General features: G+C 41.3%; 1 protein-coding gene across 1 annotated transcript in view; it reads left to right on the top strand.

Moving 5' to 3' along the window:
• The window catches only part of GRAMD1C (GRAM domain containing 1C), a 51,098-nt gene continuing 33,487 nt past the window's right edge, over window positions 1-17,611 (top strand). The window contains 4 exon segments of the mRNA XM_085237621.1: window positions 1-363; window positions 365-460; window positions 1,667-1,795; window positions 17,294-17,378. Of these exon segments, the coding sequence (XP_085093747.1) occupies window positions 265-363; window positions 365-460; window positions 1,667-1,795; window positions 17,294-17,378 (409 nt within the window). The 5' untranslated portion in view covers window positions 1-264.

The following is a 17,611-nucleotide window of genomic DNA, read 5'->3' as shown; positions in this document are numbered from 1 at the left end:
CATCCGCCCCGGCCGCACTCCTAAACATTCCCCGACTCCGCGCAGCCCTCACTAAACTCCCTAAAAGCGTCGGTGAGGCTGACCCCGAACCGTGCGTGTGTGGGCGGATGGGAGCGCAGACCCTCTCCGCCCACCCCGGCAGCCCCCCGACGCGGGCGGGCGGCCCCTAGCCCCGGCCCGGCCTCCCGCTGAGCCGCTCTTCCCTGGCAACCGCCTCCCGTCCGGGTCCTCGCCCCGCGGCCCGGCCGGCGCCTGCCCCTTTAAATGGCGGCCGCGGCCCCGCCGTGCGCCCCGCTCAGGCACTTCGCGGGCGCCGCGCCGCTCTCGCCCCCCTCCATGGTAAGCGCCGCGCTCCGCGCCCTCCCCGCCGGCTCGCCTTGCTCTTCTGCGGCCCCGGCGGTGGGCTCCGAGCCCCGGCCGTCGGCCCGCTATCCCGCCAGCCCCCCCCCGGGCTGCGCAGGTAGGGGCGGCGGGGGTCCTTCCCTGGGGGACGCCTCCGCCCTTCCGGAAAGTTTTTTGGGGCGGGCGCTGGGAGGAGGGGGCCCGCAGCTTTCTGCCCCCCGCTGCGGCTTCGGCCTCCTCTCGGGGCTGCGCGGGGAGGCGCCGGCCGCCCGTGGAGTGGCTGCGGGGTGTGCTCGGGGCTTAACTGAATTATAGAGCGGGTCGGGAAGTGTCTCTGCGGCGTTAAGATCTCTGCCTGCGGAATGGGGTGGTGGCGTGGGACAGCTGCTGGATGTCGTGGTGAGGTTGGGCTCCCTCCGGGCTGAGAACGCGACTTTGCCTTTTGTTACCTCTTTAGATCACCGCTATAGGCGGTGGTTCCTTCTGCCCCAGTTTGCTGTGGGGCTTTGGGCAAGTGCGTCTTCCCCTTTCTGAGGCTCAGCTTCCTTTTGTAAAATAAAAGTGACCTCCCCGGTGAAAAACGTTGTCAAAAGTGTGCTTATTTTTATAATAAGCGATGCAGGTAGAACTATCTACCTCTGCAGCGCTGCATCTCATTGTAGCAAGGGGGGGGGGCTGCAGTCTTTTCCCAGGTACATAGTGGTAGGATGAGAGATAATGGGTTCAGGTTGCACCAGGGGATGTACAGGTTGGATATTAGGAAACATTTATTCTCAGCAAGAGTGATGAAGTAGTGGCACAGGCTGCCCAGGAAGGTGGTGGAGTCGCTGTCTCTGAAGGTGTTCAAGAGCCGTGTAGATGTGGCGCCTAAGGATGTGGTTTAGTGGGCATGGTGGAGATGGACTGATGGTTGGCCTTAGTGATCATAGAGATCTTTTCCACCCTTAGTGATTCTGTGATTTTCATGGCTTTTCTCGCTCACTCAAAGGCCCTTCAGATCTTAGAGATGCTCTGTATGTTATGTGCTGGTGTCTTGTGTTAATATTATTCTGCTGTTACATGCCTGTGTAGCTTCAGTGTATAGGTTGAGGTGCTGCTGAGGAAATAACATGCTCTGATAACAATGTAAGTAATAATTAAATACAGCATACTATGTAAAAACAATTAAAAGCCTGTTAGTTGGGAGTGTTTCCATGCCACTCACCTAGGTAAATCTGGCATGTCAAGTATTGTTTGATACACAGCTCTCATATGAGCTAAACATCTTATTTCAGGACCATTCTCTTCCATCGTCTATTGACATTGCTTGCTTCCTTGTTCACAGGAAGTTGATGAAGTGGATCATGGTGTTACTAGCCAGCTGGTTGCAGATTCACAGGAGACTCACAGCTCGTGCACAGAGAAGATGCAGGTTCCTGCTCAGTATAGCTGGAGTGCTGACTGGAGCTTTTGGGTAATGTTTTTTCCCAGTTTGTTCCTCTCTATATCCATGTGTTTATGTACTAGCTTTATAATCCCTTCTTCTCAGGTTGCTTTGTAGTCATGAATTAGTGAGGTGTTCTCCACCTCTGTAGCGAGGTAGATAATTCGTCATTATCAGTTTACTAAAGTGTAAGCTGACACTGAGAGGGAATGAGGTTGTTTACCTGATGTCATGTATCAAGTTAGTGACAGGACTTCAGACCTCTGTGCCCAGTCCTGTCTCCCAGTTCCTTGCATGGTTCATGAGCCTATCCAGTGTCCCTATGCCTTTAGAAGGGTACTGTTGATGCTTAGTCTTGGATAAGCTTCCTTTGTATTTCTTTCTTGCTGGGTAAGCAAGTGTTTTTCATGAAAGTAGACTAGAAAAAGAATTTGTGAGTAGGAAGGGCAAAAGGGAGCAGATGGGGGGATTCCGTTTGCTATTCTCCAAGGTGCTGCTTCAGTGGAGATTGTAGTAAGAAACACTGTCTTTAACACTCTATCCATGCTTTTAGTGATTTCTTTGTGTTTTGTTTTTTTTTTTCCCCCCAGTATCTTGACAGGGGGTAAACTTGTAATTGTGGACTTAACAATGTGTTTTACTGTTAGTTTAATGGATGGGTGGTTGTTGGATAGGAAGGGGGAGCCCTGTATGTTGTAAGCAGCAACAGATGTGGCAACACCTGATCTCATGAGATGTTTGGATGCCTTTCCTCCAAGATTTGACAGTGTGACTCAGATTCTGCATCAGGTGACCTCAGAGTGAATTGATGTGCCTTAGCTTGTGCACAGGGACATCCGCTGGACCTTCACATCGTCCTGATGAGGTCATCAAGGTGTTAGTTGTGCTAAGCAGGTGAAAGATTAAAGGCCATAGGGAGTCAGTAGCAGAGCTGTGACCAGGACTGTGAGATTAGTTTTCTAACTCTTTTTTTAATCAATCTAATTTGTGTCTTTTTATTGCTTTTCAAACGGAGTGGATGTTCTCAGGGTTGAGAACGCTGATTTCACACCTCAGATCCCAGTATATATACTAAACTTGAGGTTTCTTTGAGTGGAACTTTCAGGCACATATTTTGCACTTCAGTACATTGTGTGTCCTCACAGTGCCATTTTCTGCCTGCCCACAGCTTCTCTGGAGATCTGGATTCTTCAGTGCTCTGGCAGCCACAAAAAGAAGTGGGAAGTGTTCTCTGGTGTGTTTAAAAGGTTGCCATCTGCTTAAGATTTATACTTGAAGGCCTCGGTATTTGTTTGAAGTTCATGTTTATCTGGATAGATAAATATGACCTTGTACTTAAGAGGCAGATATTGACACAGTTCTCTTGTAAGGTAGTGCTGTGGCTTGTGAAGTTCTAACAGTGCTGTTTATGGCACTGATTAGTTTTAGAAAACCTCTATTGATCTGTTTATAGGAAGCAGTGCTACTCATTTTCTTAGCCTCAAGGGGACTTAGAAGTAGCATTAGACAGAATGTTGCAAAAGGAAGGCAAAAAAAGGTGTCTGCATCTTCTAATTAAAACGTTATGTCATTGGCATCTTTCCCTGCTCTTCTAGACAGAAAATGTGTTTTAATAACTTGCATAGTTGATGATCAGCTGCTTAAGTATACAAACAAACCATTAAAACTCCCTGAGTACTGAGTCACAGTTGATGTGTAGGTGATAGCAGGGAAGGCAGCTTGCTGCAGTGGGCTGAGTGTGTGTCATTAACACTTTACTATGGATGATCTTAGTGTCATGTGGCAGGTTTGGATTTATTACTCTCATTCCTACCTTTGAGTCAGTAAAACTAAGAAATTGTTACAGTAGCAGGATTAGCCTACAGTAGTACCTAGCTATCAGCTTTGTTGCCTGGCTTGTTTGCTTTCAGACACTTTTTTTTTTTTTCCCCTGAGTATGTACTGTTGATTCTTTGATGGAAGCCAAATGTCAATGTTAAAGCCTAACTGGTTTGACTTCAATTTTTCATGGATTTGAGTGGGAGTAAACTGTTGTGCCATGCCTCTGAAAGTCAGGCCAGGTATCATTAATTCTCTGTATGTGCTGTGAGCACATGCAGTTAACAGCAGACTCTGATGGGAGCCTCTGGGTTATAATCTCTCTCTCCTGACTATGGTGAGTGGGGAGAAGGAAGAGTAGCAGGAAAGAAGAGAACAGAACAAACTTATCCTATTATGCCTTTTTTTTTTTTTCCCCTCTCTGAAAAAAGAACAGTCTGGACAGCTTTATTGGAAAAAATGCGAGAATGAATTTTCCCTGTTACTGTAGGCAATTCTTAAATCTGCAGCGCTTTGAATCCTTTCTATGAGATTTACAGCATTTAGTAGTGCTTACAGTGCTTCTTTGAGGATATCATTTTCATAAATAGCTTTTAAAATGTTGTTTTGAGAATATATATATATGGTGTTGTTTTTTTTTTTTGTTTGTTTGTTTGGGGCAGGAGTCTGTTCCCCAGCTAGACTTTTGTAATCTCATGGAGTAAGAAAAAAGCTCACTTGGAAGTTTCATCTGAGGATTTTCCCTCTTTACTGGAACCTGTAAGACTTGCATCTATTTTTGATTATGTAGTTCTGGCATCCACAGGTAGAAATGAAACTTAACTTCCAAAGACTCTGATTGTCATCATCTGGAAGTTTTATCTCAAGACTGAATTTATTTTTTGTCACCCTTTTTACATTCTTCGTGCTGAAATATAATTAAGTTTAACATCCTTGGAAGAAGAAATCTGTGGAAGTCTTGACTCTTCCTATTGTGATGAACAAAAAGATAAAGATGGACAAGAAACTAGTGAAAAGGATTGTTGCATCCAAAGTGAGCATATTCTGTCTGGGAACTCTGTTTTCTATTAATAAGCAGTAAAAGAAAGTTCATACGTGCATATCATAAGAAGAATGCCAGTGGAAAGAAGGAATAAAAAAGTAAGTCCTTCCCTTGTCACAAAATCTTTGGTAGAAAGAGTTGTTGAAATCAAATAGGCATCTCTCTGGGAAATGCTTTTATATGGGAGGCTTGTTTAAGAGCTTGGAAACGTGAGTGCAAGAGAGGTGTTGTGAAGAAAAGTAGTAAGAGGTGTTCTGAAGAAGAAAACTTGAATGCAATATAATGTTTAAAGAGATGGTCAGTGTGAAGGCGTGTGACAACAGTAGCAAACGAGTGATGCAGGGAAAAGTTAAAACAGGAAATCTTTTATTTTTCATAATACCAGAACAAGCAAGGTTGCACAAGACTTGGAAAAGGATTTTGAAATTTGGCAAGTGTGGATGTAGTTGATACAAGGAGCTAATCTATGGGAGTGTGCACGTACGTTCCCAGGAATACAGTAAACAAACTCAAAGCTGTGCAGGAGGGATGCAGATACATACATAACATCCAAATGATCATGCGTTGCTGCACAGATGTCCACTGATATACTCTGGGGGCTGAGACTGGTAAGAGTTAGATGAAGTAACTAGAGATGCAAAAAATAGTTTAATACTCCTTTCTATGCAGACTCATGTTCACACTAGGGATGGATTATTGGGCTTCTTGTATCAGTAAATATATTTTGGCTGTTCCGTATTTAAGGAACATCTCCAATGTTGTGTACTTGACATGATACTTTCTTTTTCTAAATAAAGCTTTCTGTTCATCTGTACCTCTGAATGCTTGGCTTGTGACATCAGGGGAGGATTTTTAGTTGCCTCATTATTTGCTGGTATGAAGCATTCTGGTGAGGAGAATAAGAATTAAATGTAGATCTCTGAAGAGAATAAAAAATCTTAAGCTTATGCTGTTTTCTTCTGAAGCGCCATAATGTTGGTACAATTAGCTCTTGCTTTACTTCTAGCTCTTTTAGTAGTGTTGACTTACCTGAAATCTCTAGAATAGATGCTTTTAACCCTGTGATAACACTGCTTATACAGAGGCAGCATCTTAAAAGAGCGAGAAAAAGGCAAATGGTATTTCTAACTAGCCCTTGAACATTGTTTATTAGGTTTGTGGGGTTTGTTTGTTTATTTGGTGGTTGTTCCCCCACATTGCTTATTTTCATCCTGGGAATCTCTCTTTGTTGTTGATGTAGCTCCAAAACGAGCACTAGAATAGATCTGTCTGCCAGAAAGTTTCAGCCTGTTCCGAACAAAGTCTGGCAGTTAGTACCCTGTCCGAATATGCCTTCCCCAGCCACAGTGGTTTAAAGCTATATCCAACATGTACTGTTACACTCATCTGAAGAATTAACTGCATAGTTAACAGATCAGGAAGAAAATACTTCAGATTCATGTGATCTATTTATTAGGTCACTACAAACAAAACAATTGGAAGAGCAGCATCATTTAGGAAATCAATATAGTGTTGGTTGAATTATCATATCTTTTTAATGAAAAGGAGCCTGGCAGTTTGAGGAGTGAAAGCTCTAAAAGAGCTCTAAGAGACAGAAGCTCTTCTAGGATCCTTTCGGAAGGGAAGAGAAATAAACAGAACCACATAGTGTGTGGTTGTGCAGTGCTACATTTAAGTCATTAGCAGCGACTAGTGGAGAAATCTCTAGGAAGTGTATAAGAAAAAAATCAATCTGGAATCTCGTGTAGGTGTTTAGATGATTTGGGACACATACTTCCCTTTCTAAAAGCATAAAAATGTTCAAGATGAGTAAATGGTTTTGGTGTTAATGATGACTCTGGAAGTCATGCTTTGTCTCATCCTATGTAACAGATGGTTAGGCCTCTTTATGTAAAGTCTCATTAGTGATATCAGCCATATTTTAGAAATTACACGGAATAAAAGTGCTTTCTGAGTAGTGCTTCCTGAAAATTGCTTGTGAAGTCAGTAAATTGGGATTTTCTGTCACAGATTTTAAGTTTGATAATGTAGTAACCGATACGCAATCTGATCACAACACACCTGTTCTCCTCCCCTCCCTTCCACCCTAATTTTCCCTGAAATTCAAGGAAATTAGAGTCATTCAGAACTTCAGCTTGCTTGTAGAACTTGTCAGCTCCTGTTTTCTGCTATTTCTGCCCAGCAGAACTCAAGATATCAGCCCTTGTTTAGAGTGGAAGTCTGTGATCATAAATTGTGATCATACAGAAGCTTACGTAGCTCTGCTTAGCTTATACTGACATAAATGTCTTCTGATAGATGACACTTTACATTCCATTTTATATAAAGTTGAAAAACTGTTCTCTCCTGGTGAGATGTTTTGATCAAATCCAGTAGCAGCTCTTAATGTAGCAATGGGTACAATCTGCATTTGATTTATGAGGCAGAAAAGGAAGTCAGATATATGAAAAATATTTTTAGGGTGAATTCAGTGTTATTTTTCATGCAACTTCAGATGCAATAGGGCTACTTGTTGGCTAAATGAGATGACCAGTGTAATTTACAACATCATAATTCCTGTAGTATTCTGCATTCACTATAGCATAAACTACAGCAATTTACATAGTCTAATACACTTCTGCAATCTCTCACTATTGTCCTAATCCAAAATATTTATATATCCTTCTATGACTTGCTGAAAAGCAAATGACAAAGGTCAGTTAATGCATCTGTGCTAAAGGAAAGCAGAATTAATCTTTTAAGAAGTCATCACCTTTTTTTCTGACTTGTATTTTGGGACTACAACTGAACTTGTATACAAATTGTAAGTGCCAGAGTCCAGTTCTGGCAAAGTAAGGGAGCAACTGAAGTATGAGGGGGAAAGGATTACTTGAATGTTGTAGTTACATCTTTGTAATCAGGAAAAAGTACAGACTGACAAACTTCTCCTAAACCAGAAAGAGGATAGGCACTTAAGACCCTTGTCAATTTGACTTTTATTGGTGTACTGGGGAGACAATGTGAAACATAGTCTCTAGAAGAAACATTGTAGGCATAACTTTATTACCAGACCTGAAGAAGTCATTGCCAGTCAATGCAATGTGTTGATGAGGATGCTGAATATATCAGATCTTGCCTCCTGGAAGCTAAAAGCACGTTGGGTTTCTTTTCAGAGCTGACAGAGGTATTTTTTTTTCTATGGAGTCTAAGAGTCCAAATCTCTTGAACCCTTTGCTTAACCTTCATCTTTAGAAATCAAACTGTTCGTTTCGTGTGACCTCAGATGTTTTGTAGTAATTATATAAGTAATTATAGTTGAAACTGAAGTTCCCAGCCTTATTGTGAAGTGGGTCAAACTTCCATACTTAGGTGTTTAATCAGATGATAATCAACAGGAAATGAATGCTCTTAAATTTCTTTGTACTCATGCTGCTTCTGAGGTCTGAATCACACTGTTATCCAGTATTTGGCAATACCTTTCTGAGATCATTTTAGATCCTCTTGTCTTCATATGAGAAAGAAATTGCCAGCAAATATTTTCCTTTATAGTTTTTCCTCTCAGTGCCTTGCTGCTCTTATAGAACCTTGAGGTTCCCTGTGACGTGTCTTATCTTTGCTTTGGGAAGGCAGAAGAGTTGCCTTGTTTTTTGCTGAAACCAGTTCATGCTATTTACTCATGCAGCTGATCTTGACAAGGGGACTGTGTGCCATCCAAAGCATCACCTCCTTAGTAGGTGCACAAAGATGAGTGCTTAAGAGCAGTGTGTATCTGTGGTTTGTAAAATGGGTGGAAATACGGGCCCATTGTATTCAGTTGTCTTCTCCTGCAGGCATTTAGATTTCAATCTGGTTGTTAGAGTGATAAAAATGTGCTGAGATCAATGTTTTTTTTCCTCTCAGTTCCCTCAGTAGCACTGTACTAGGAGAGGGATCTCACTTCTGTGAGTCATTAGCTGCATCTTCAGCCAGGTGCTCAAGGGTATCTGCTCACTCACAGCCTAGACTCCTACACAGTGTCACAGAGTCATCTGCCTCTTCTCTCGTATCTTTGAAACCTTGTGTGTATTACAGTAGCTTTTTGGACAGAATGTTGAAGCTGGGGGTGCATGGCTGATATGTAGCTAAAAAGGGCTGTGCAGACCCTCCATACTTCAGTGGCTTGCTGGCAGCAAATGATGCTCACAAGCAGCCCATCTTTTTCTCCACAGTTGGGTTGTGCTTCCAGAATGTCCCTCTGCAGATTAGGAAGGGAGGTAGTCAAAGCCTGACTTCACATCATTACTTGCAGAAATGCAACAGGCAGGTCCTAGATGGGATGAGCAGAAAAGCATAGGGAGCACAAAGGAAATGGAGTAGTTGTGGGCCTACTATTCCCCTTTGGGAGCAGGTGGAGAGCCCTGTTGGGCATGCAGAGCCCTAGAATTTCACAGCAGCTGTTCCGTGCCTGCGAAGAGCTGAGCTCCAGGCAGCAGTGTACTCATTTTGGCAGCTTGGCCCTGTGTGAAGCATGCCTCAATCTTCTCCTCTGATCCTCTGGAGCTCTGCCTGAGGAGGCTTCTTAGCCAGGGCGTGAAGACTTAAAGAAGCAGGCAAAGACTGGGTGTTGTGCCAACCTAAGTTTGGTCACATACTGAGTTAAGTGGTGTAGACATGGTCTGTCTTTAAGAGTTGTGTGCAGCTGGTGCAGGGACTATAGTTGTCTGATGCGGAGAGGAGGAGCACTGAGGACCAAGTGCTCCTTTCAGAGTTGATGTTTCCCTGGTGATGGTAGTTTCCTCTGCTGTCCCTTTTGGGACTTCTGTGAACTTGAAGTGACCTATGCAACTTCAGTCTGCGTTCCAAAGTCTTTTTAAGATTATGGTCATTTCAGGCTGGAGCTGAGTAGCTTTACATGAATCCCCTCTGCTGCCCCACTCCCCTTAAGGTTTGACTTCTTTTTGTAGCGTTTGTGTGCTAGTTCTGCAAAGCCAGTGTGTTTCTGCCCATTTTCCCTGCTGGTGTGCGAGCAGAGGCTGGCAGAAAGCTAACTAGTGCTGCTGGCTGGTGTCCAGTGCTGGCTCTGAGAGAGTGGGTGAGGAGAGCTGCGGAGACTGCCTGAGTGTTGGCCAGGACTTGCGTGGACTGGGCTGCAGTTAGCTAGAGGAGGAGGTATGTGTAGGCATGCACTTCTTCTGCCTTTACATTAGCTTCATGCTTCAGTCAGCTTTATTTCTGAAACTGAACATATGCTTTGCTCCTCGCTGTACATGTCAGACTTGAGACTTTGCATCCAAATCAGAGTAGTTATGAAAGTACATTGGCTTAGGAAAGTGATATAGTTAGAAATAGTTCAGAACACTTCCTTGCATAAAGAAAATACTAAATACTGCAAAGCAAGTGCTTCAGAGTAAACGTGGGATATTTTCAATCTAAACGGTGTGGTTGTGTTTGTTTTGTTTTTATTTTTATTTTTCCCAAGGAGAAGTTTATAGTGTTCCTTATGATAAGAGGCTTTCTCATATTGATAAGAAGGCATTTCCATCTGTAATGTGTTCCCAGCAGGCTTTGTTTTTTGTGTGCTTTGAAGTGTATTTCCTTTTGTGTTGGCAAGATGTGTTATTCAGTAGGCACTGTTCCCTTTGGATAGCGGGCTCTCATGAAAACTAGGCTCCGGTCTGGTAATGTGCATAGATAAATTGCTTCTTTATTGAGCAGAAAATAGAGCCCTGTAAGGTTAAATACGGACCTTGTTAGAGTAGCTTTTTGCTGAGTCCTAATTCCCTGATACATTGTGGTTTGTGAAACTGAGCTGATTCTGAAAGGAGTCCTGAAGGAGGAACTCTGCAGAGGTCTTCAGGAGTTCTAAACTGAAACACTTTGTTTCAAGGTTCTTCCTACTGTTCTTTGGTGGTTGTTGGGGAGGGGAGGGGATGGGTGTGGTTGGGAAGAGGAGGAGAAGTAGGAAACTTATCTTTAGTTGGCTGTGCATCTTACGGATGTGCATCTGTGAAGATCTTTTATCCCCCATTTCTTAATATCAAACCTTTTGAGTTGCCTTTCTGCTTTGGAAGGAAGCCAGGTTTCAATTTTTATTTTTTACTAAAATTGCAGCTTGGATTTATTCTTAATTGTGTAGCCTGGCATTAGCAATGTAGTTTGCAGTAACTTGTGTGGTGCTAAATTTTCTTGTCTGTGGGAACTGTAGTTGTGATGACTTTGGTTTTAGACTTTGTAGACTGTTTTCCAAGCTGTGCTCCAACATGATCTGATATTTATATTGTATAGGCACCGATCAAGAGCAAGACAGAAGGTTTCATGCTTGAAAGGAGAAAGTGGCTGGTGAAATGCAAGAGATAATCAGACCTTTGTGAGCAGGATTCCAGGCCAGCTGTGTTCATATCACACCGCATGGTAAACAGTTGAGATACAGCCTTCCTCTTCAGTAGTCAAGCAGAGCTGCTTTTCAGACATGTGACGCTTTAATCTGCATCAGGTCCACAAGGGATTGATGCCTGCAGTGGAGCTAGGAAGGGCTGGACTGCTGTTTGAGATGTGGTGCAAGTGGGACATAAGTGGGTGAACTGATGAGGCTGGAGGACATAACACAGAGCTTCTAATGTACTTGACCCAGTTTTTAGTCTTGCTCAGAAGTACCTAATTCAGCCAGTTTGATGACACTGAATATTTTTCAAATACTTCTTGAGAGTTTGTCCAGTATCATGGAAGCTCTCCATAATGAAATGCCTCAATTTTCTTGCTATGTGGAATTTTGGAAGCTACTCATATTAAGCAGAAAAAATCAATGATCTGTCTCGTTTTTCCTGTGCCTGTTTTATACTTCACTAGAAACTATTTAATTTTACTAACACTTATTTTACGGGGAACTAGGTACTGCCTTTAGCCTTGCTTATGGTGTCTTAGTTGTTTTTTTTAAAGCAAATACCTAGAAAATAACTTGAGTACTTGCTCATAATCTCTTTTAATATCCCTTCTTTGAGATGTTACATAGTGTATTTCCAACAGAAGATGCATACAGCGCAGTGAATTTCTCTGCCTATACTCAGATGCTATGGAAGGACAAGACTGACAGTGATTTGTTCTCTGCTCAGACACTAAGAAATTTCAAAACCTGTTTCTCATTCTGCCTCTGCAAATAAGAATGGGGCTGGTCCACAGAAGGGGACGTAACGACCCAGCGGAGGGCCACGTGTCTGCCAGTAGCTCAGAAAAAGAATGCTGTGTGCTTAGGAAACTCTTCTCACCAGAGAAGTTGAGTGTGTGAGGAAAAGCATAAGATGAATGCAAGTGAAATAGTTTAGGCTCCTTATACTCTTCTTCCTTCCCATTGTGATTGAGCTAGTTTCCATTTCCTTGAGAGCATGGGATTTTGTGGGGAGCAGATTCCTATAAATTACAATGGTTGAGGTGCCCTAGCAACTTGCTTTTCTTCTTATTTGATATGAATCATATGACCTATTAATTAAATACAACTGTGTGGATAATGAGGTAAGATCAAATAGTTCCTTATTTAAAAAAAAAAAGTAGACTCTGTACACATTGTGTCCCAAAGTGCACAATGTACTGTACACATCACAGTAAGTCACCTGAAGTCCTGTGACTAGTCCTTTCACTGTGCAGGTTTAATATCTTTGTTAGCAGCAAGTTACTGCTAGTAAAGCTTAAGAGCACTCGATAATTTGGACGTCATTTCTAACCCAAGATTTGTCTCTGATTCTGTTAAGGTCTGATTAGTGTAACTGGATCACTGTAGAGGTGTGGATCTGTGCTATTTGCCCTTGATAGAGTTAATATAGAACAAGTCTGACATTCAGTGCATAGCCTCGCACTCATTTTCAGAAGAAATAAAAAACCGTCTTAGGATCTTGGAGACATAAGAGAATGCAGTCGTCATGTGAACATGAGCTTCCACTGTGTTGCTGTGCCTAATAGCAAACATGAGCCCTGGATATATGTGTTTGACGTGACTCCTGCGATGTTGTGTGTATCTCAGTAACTTACAGCTAAAGAAGCAAACTGAAAGTAAGAGAGAATTCAGTAGAGCATGTAAACAAGTCTGAAAAAAATCCTCCTGGCAAGAGATTTGAAAACTTAATGTCTTCCAAAAGAAGATAGAGGGTAGCTTGCTTGCAGCCTTGCCAAGATGAAGGTAACATTCAATCTATAGCTAGGATAGATTCTCCACCAGTGGAGATACTTCTTATATCAAAAAGATAAAGTGAGTGTGTAATTTTTTTTTTCTTTCCCAAGAGGAAATTTAATCATCACAGCTCCAATTTTAAAGCAGGGGTTTTAACACAGTAAAGGTATGGCTTGTGCTTTGTAGGTTAGATTGGATGGTTCTAATGAAGCTTTTTAGACTGAAGAAATGACTGTATGATCGTGCTTCATAGATGAAAATGCTTGTTAGCCTCAGTGGAGGGACCGCTGCCCAAATGTGCTATGGGAATTGTTCCATTTTTTTATAGGTAAGTTTTGCCTGTATCTGCTTTGGAGGAAGTGAAGTCCTAGTTTGCTTGCCTTCTACTGCTAAATGAGTCTTTTGTTCAGGGCTGTTGACATAGGTAGGTTTCTCATAGCCTAATGAAACTTTAGACTTGGGAAGTTTAGTGTTGGATTGCTTTTTATATTTCTCCCTCTACAGATAAGTTTCAAAAATATTTCTGACTTGAAGCGCTCTTTGTATAAAATTCAACTCCTTTCCCACTGTGTGTTGTCCTCCTGGAGGCTTTTACTCTTGATGTTAAGTAGAATTTTAGATAAAGTGGAAGAGGAGAAAACAGTGCATTCTTTAAGAATGCAAATATTTTACCAAGGATAACTAATGGCTCTTTTAATGTGCTAACGTAGGATTAAAAAGTAATTTATTTTCACCCACACCATGAAACTTAATAGGAAAGTGTAGGTCAAGTTTGTCTGTATTTGGGGAATAGCACATCGGGTGGTCTTTAAGAGAGGTGGATAGCATTAAATCTCCTTGCTTGTGGACTGGAGAGCAAAAGCAGTGGTTTCATTGGCCATGTTTTGATGCTTAAGTGAGGCTTCTGAACATTAAAGGAGAAAGTCAGGCAGCTTGTTCATGGGCTTATTTGGACGTATGACCTCAAGCACGTGACAATAACTGTTCCTAGGACTGTGAAGTTCATTGGAAGCTTGTGTGAATCTCTTAAAATCAGGTGATGTCCAAGTTGTGTTACTCTTAGTGAGGTCATCTGACCTGTGCTCTCAGCTTTTTGTATTTACTTCTGCATGTCAAAAATACAGGCTGCAAATAGTCTGGTAGTATGTAGTTTTGTGGTGTTTCAAAATAAGGGCAAAATGTTAATAAAACATATGCAAAATTATTACTGTCATTAGTAAGCTTTAAAAATGTGTACACAATTCTGCTGAGATTGACTATTTGCATGCTTAGCAATATGTGCAAACTGTTTCCTGACAAGTAGCTTTTTTTGTGGTACCTTTGGGAGAGGGTTTAGCTTAATTTTCCTCCATGGTTTGCTAAATTATTTGCATTGTCCACACTTTGATGTTATAAGTGTGAAAGGACACTGTTTTTAACAAGCTTTCATCATATAAATAACTCAGGTTAGTCCTATTTAGGTTGACTTTATTTCTGGAACTTGACTTTATATAGTTGGACTCTGGTCCATTTCTAAACAAGGTGTGTTAATCTCTTGGTTCAATGTCTTCAGGTAGTGCCTGAACTGCCTTTATAAAACTTTCTGGATGATGCTGAAGAGCTTTTCTGCTTATGTTGTTGTGCAGATGTCTGGTGTACTTTGGGGCTTCAGATAAATACTAGTATGTTGGTGACTGGACTTAATGGTTTGCTTAGTGATCAAATATAGTGTGCCCAGAAATGCCTAAGATCATCCTGAGGCAAAGTGTTTGCCTGATGACTTATAATTAAACTTAGAAATATACATGTATTAAAAACTGCTGTTTTCCTCTGTTAAGCTCTATAGTGCAGCCTAATGTCAGCCTTACTTGTTTTAACATTTGATGGTATGTTTTGTAACCTGGAGGGACCTGCCTGAAACACTGCTGTGTTATGAATATTTTAATGGTGATATGAGAGGTGCTATATTCACATAAATGCAGATGTCTGTTTTCTTCTTTTGAAGGAAATTGGTATTCCCAGTTGTATTAAAAGTGCTCCTTTTGTTTCCAGAGTCCATTGACTGATGTCTTAATTACCAAGCCACATGCTGAGCGCATAATAATTACAGATCTAAGTGAGCTACTCTTCATACAAAATAAGGAAAAGATAAGGTTAAAAAGCTTCAATGTGCTCATTTTTCTTCTGCTGATTAGATAAGGATTTGGAGCAGGTTCTTCATAAACATTCTAAGAGCTCCATAGAAAAGTACAATTAATAAGAGTGTTTCTTATTGCTTATCATGTGACAAAGAACACTCATCAGTGGCAGCAAGGGATTCTCAGGCAAGTTGTAGCAGGTTTTATGCTCTAAAGAGCATTCCATTTCTAAGTAAAACTCAAGATTCTTGACGTTTGGATTCTTGTAGCTCTTGATCTGGCTTATTCAGACACTGGTATAAAAGTGTTTGATTCTGTAACATCTTGATTCTCTCTCCCTGATTCCTTTTGTATTGTAACCACAGAAATGGTCGATTTCAATATAGCTCAGTTCTGTTCAGTATTTCTCAGTTTTGAGAACGTTCATCTTCCTTTAAAGTATGGCCACATATGTCAGACCGGAAGACTTTCAATTTTCTTCTGTTCTCATGGCAGATGAGTTCTTTCCCTCTTCTCATATTTAAAGCAGTGTTATCGAGTTGGTGTTATTGAATAGGTTCAGACTTCGGTCTGACAGTTGTGGCTTTGTAATGTGTATCTCTGCAACTATAGGTGGAAACTTCACAAATTCAAAGTAGCTTTTAATTCTTTCCCATGTCTTCTTTTTTTCTTTAGAATAATTGGAAACACTCCTTTCTTGATGGGATGCAGTCATTGAATATCTGTTTCAGATGACCAGTAAAAAGCATGTGTTTCATAGTATGACATGACAAGGCCGAGAAACCACAGCTCATCTACATTAATAGATGACACGTACTCCAATAATACAACACTTGTAACTTCAGAAATAGCTGTAATAAAACAGTATAAGCATACAGCTTAGAGGACATGCCTAAGATAGCCCTGTTGGTTGCACCTAAAGTATTCATTCTTCCTTCTCTCCCCTTCTGGGAGAAGTACCTATTTTCTGTCTCCCTCACTGCTTTTTTCATTACAGTGCTCAGAATATTAGTGGACAGCAAGTGTGTGCTCTCTTGAGGTCAGACATAAAGATCTTCTGTTATTAGAGGTAATATGAGGTAATGTTTAGGAACTCAGTATCTTTTTAAAGCTAAACTGAGTTGGAAACTTCGTCCTTGGTGTATTTTATTCGCTTAAACATCCGTACTTGTGGCTTAAGAGTTGCATTCTGCACTGGAAAAGCAACCACGGATGTATCTAAAGGGTACTGACCAACTGATGTGCTGCAGGAGTGTGCCAAAACTGGGTGCCTTCTAGTAAGGTTATATGTCAAGTGTAAGGTTATATGGTCAAAAGTGGTTTTTCTGTCACCCTTCTTCCCCCATCCAGAAAATAAATAGCCACTGATCTCTTAACAGGAATGAGTTTAAGATATATGTCAAGTTTTAGAATGAGAAAGGTGCTCCGGGGAAGAATAGCAGCCGTATGCTGTTAAGATTTTCAGAAAAGCTTAACAAAAATCAGACTGTTTAAAAAACAAACAACAACAACAAAAAACTTGTATTGCTTGAGAGTGACTTCTGCCTGTCTTAGCTATAATTTGACTGAAATGCTGACTTACGCAACGTTTCATCAGGAAGGCCCTTAGAATAAGTGGTGAACATCTATTAGGGAAAAAATGAGACCTCATTATTAACGTACAATGAAAAATAGGGCTTCTAGAGCAGAGTTGTTTCTGGAGAACGTGTGGAGGTTTTTTCATTTGAAAGGGAGCAGGCACATTGGTTTATAAGAATGAGAAGTTAATGGCCACCTGGATGAATGTCCTCTGCTGTGAGTTTACCACACAATTTTCATCTTAAACAAACCTAGATTTTGATCTTATTTTAAAATGCATGGTGAAGTAGCTCAGGTCAGGTAATCAAGAAGTGACAGTGGTGCTGATGGTTGTACATACAGAAGGAAGCTTTGGCTTTTATTCCTACAGGTCTAGTTATAGCAACTAGCAAAAATCCCTTTTAAAATAACATTTCAGTGGCACTCTAATTAGAAATTGGTGTTGTAGGTGGTATCCTTCTGTCCAGCTGGTGGCGTGTATGAGGACCTGATCTGCTCTGTCACCTCTTGTGCTGTGGTTTTGCTCTCTCTTCACTGAGTCTATGCTAGAACAGACTTAGCCCTGCAAGGGCTGTCTTGTTTTTGAGTGGAATAGGTTGACATTAAGCAGCTGTAATGCCTTATAACCAGCGTCTGGCCTCGTACAGCATGGATCATCCTATCCTAAATTCTGGGAGCACAGTCTTGCATAAGGGAAGATTGTGGCTGAGACATTGTCACATTTAGTTACCACCTATTCCTTATTGCTCCTTTGATGTTAATTTGGTCTTTAAGATAAAGTTACAGATCTACTATGAAGACAGTTAATGGATGAAAATAAATCTGTTTGTTTAACCTTTTGCTGTTCTTTGTTGCAGCTCTCAAGTTCCACTTACAAATACAGGAGTGAGGAATTCAAGAGGCAGTTTTCTCATCTGCCAGATTCAGAGAGACTCATAGTAGGTAAGACAATGACACCAAAAGCTCTTTTGTTAGGCTGATAATTTCTGACTGCAGCTGTACCGAGGCTTTTTTTTAATGGCATATTTAATCTGTAGCTGAGCACTTTCTCTAAACTACTATCAAATACCTGTAGGGAAAGCCTGGCCCAAAGTCCTTTTGTGTACTGCCTACTTTTGAAAAAGGCACCCAGTTGTTTGGGTTGAGAAGTGAAGAAAAATACACAGAATCATCTG

The sequence above is a fragment of the Meleagris gallopavo genome, chromosome 1 (genome assembly GCF_905368555.1).
Source record: "Meleagris gallopavo chromosome 1, MGAL_WU_HG_1.1, whole genome shotgun sequence".
Taxonomy (NCBI): domain Eukaryota; kingdom Metazoa; phylum Chordata; class Aves; order Galliformes; family Phasianidae; genus Meleagris; species Meleagris gallopavo.
Note: the sequence above shows the minus strand (reverse complement) of the source record. Positions and strands in the feature narration are given on the sequence as shown.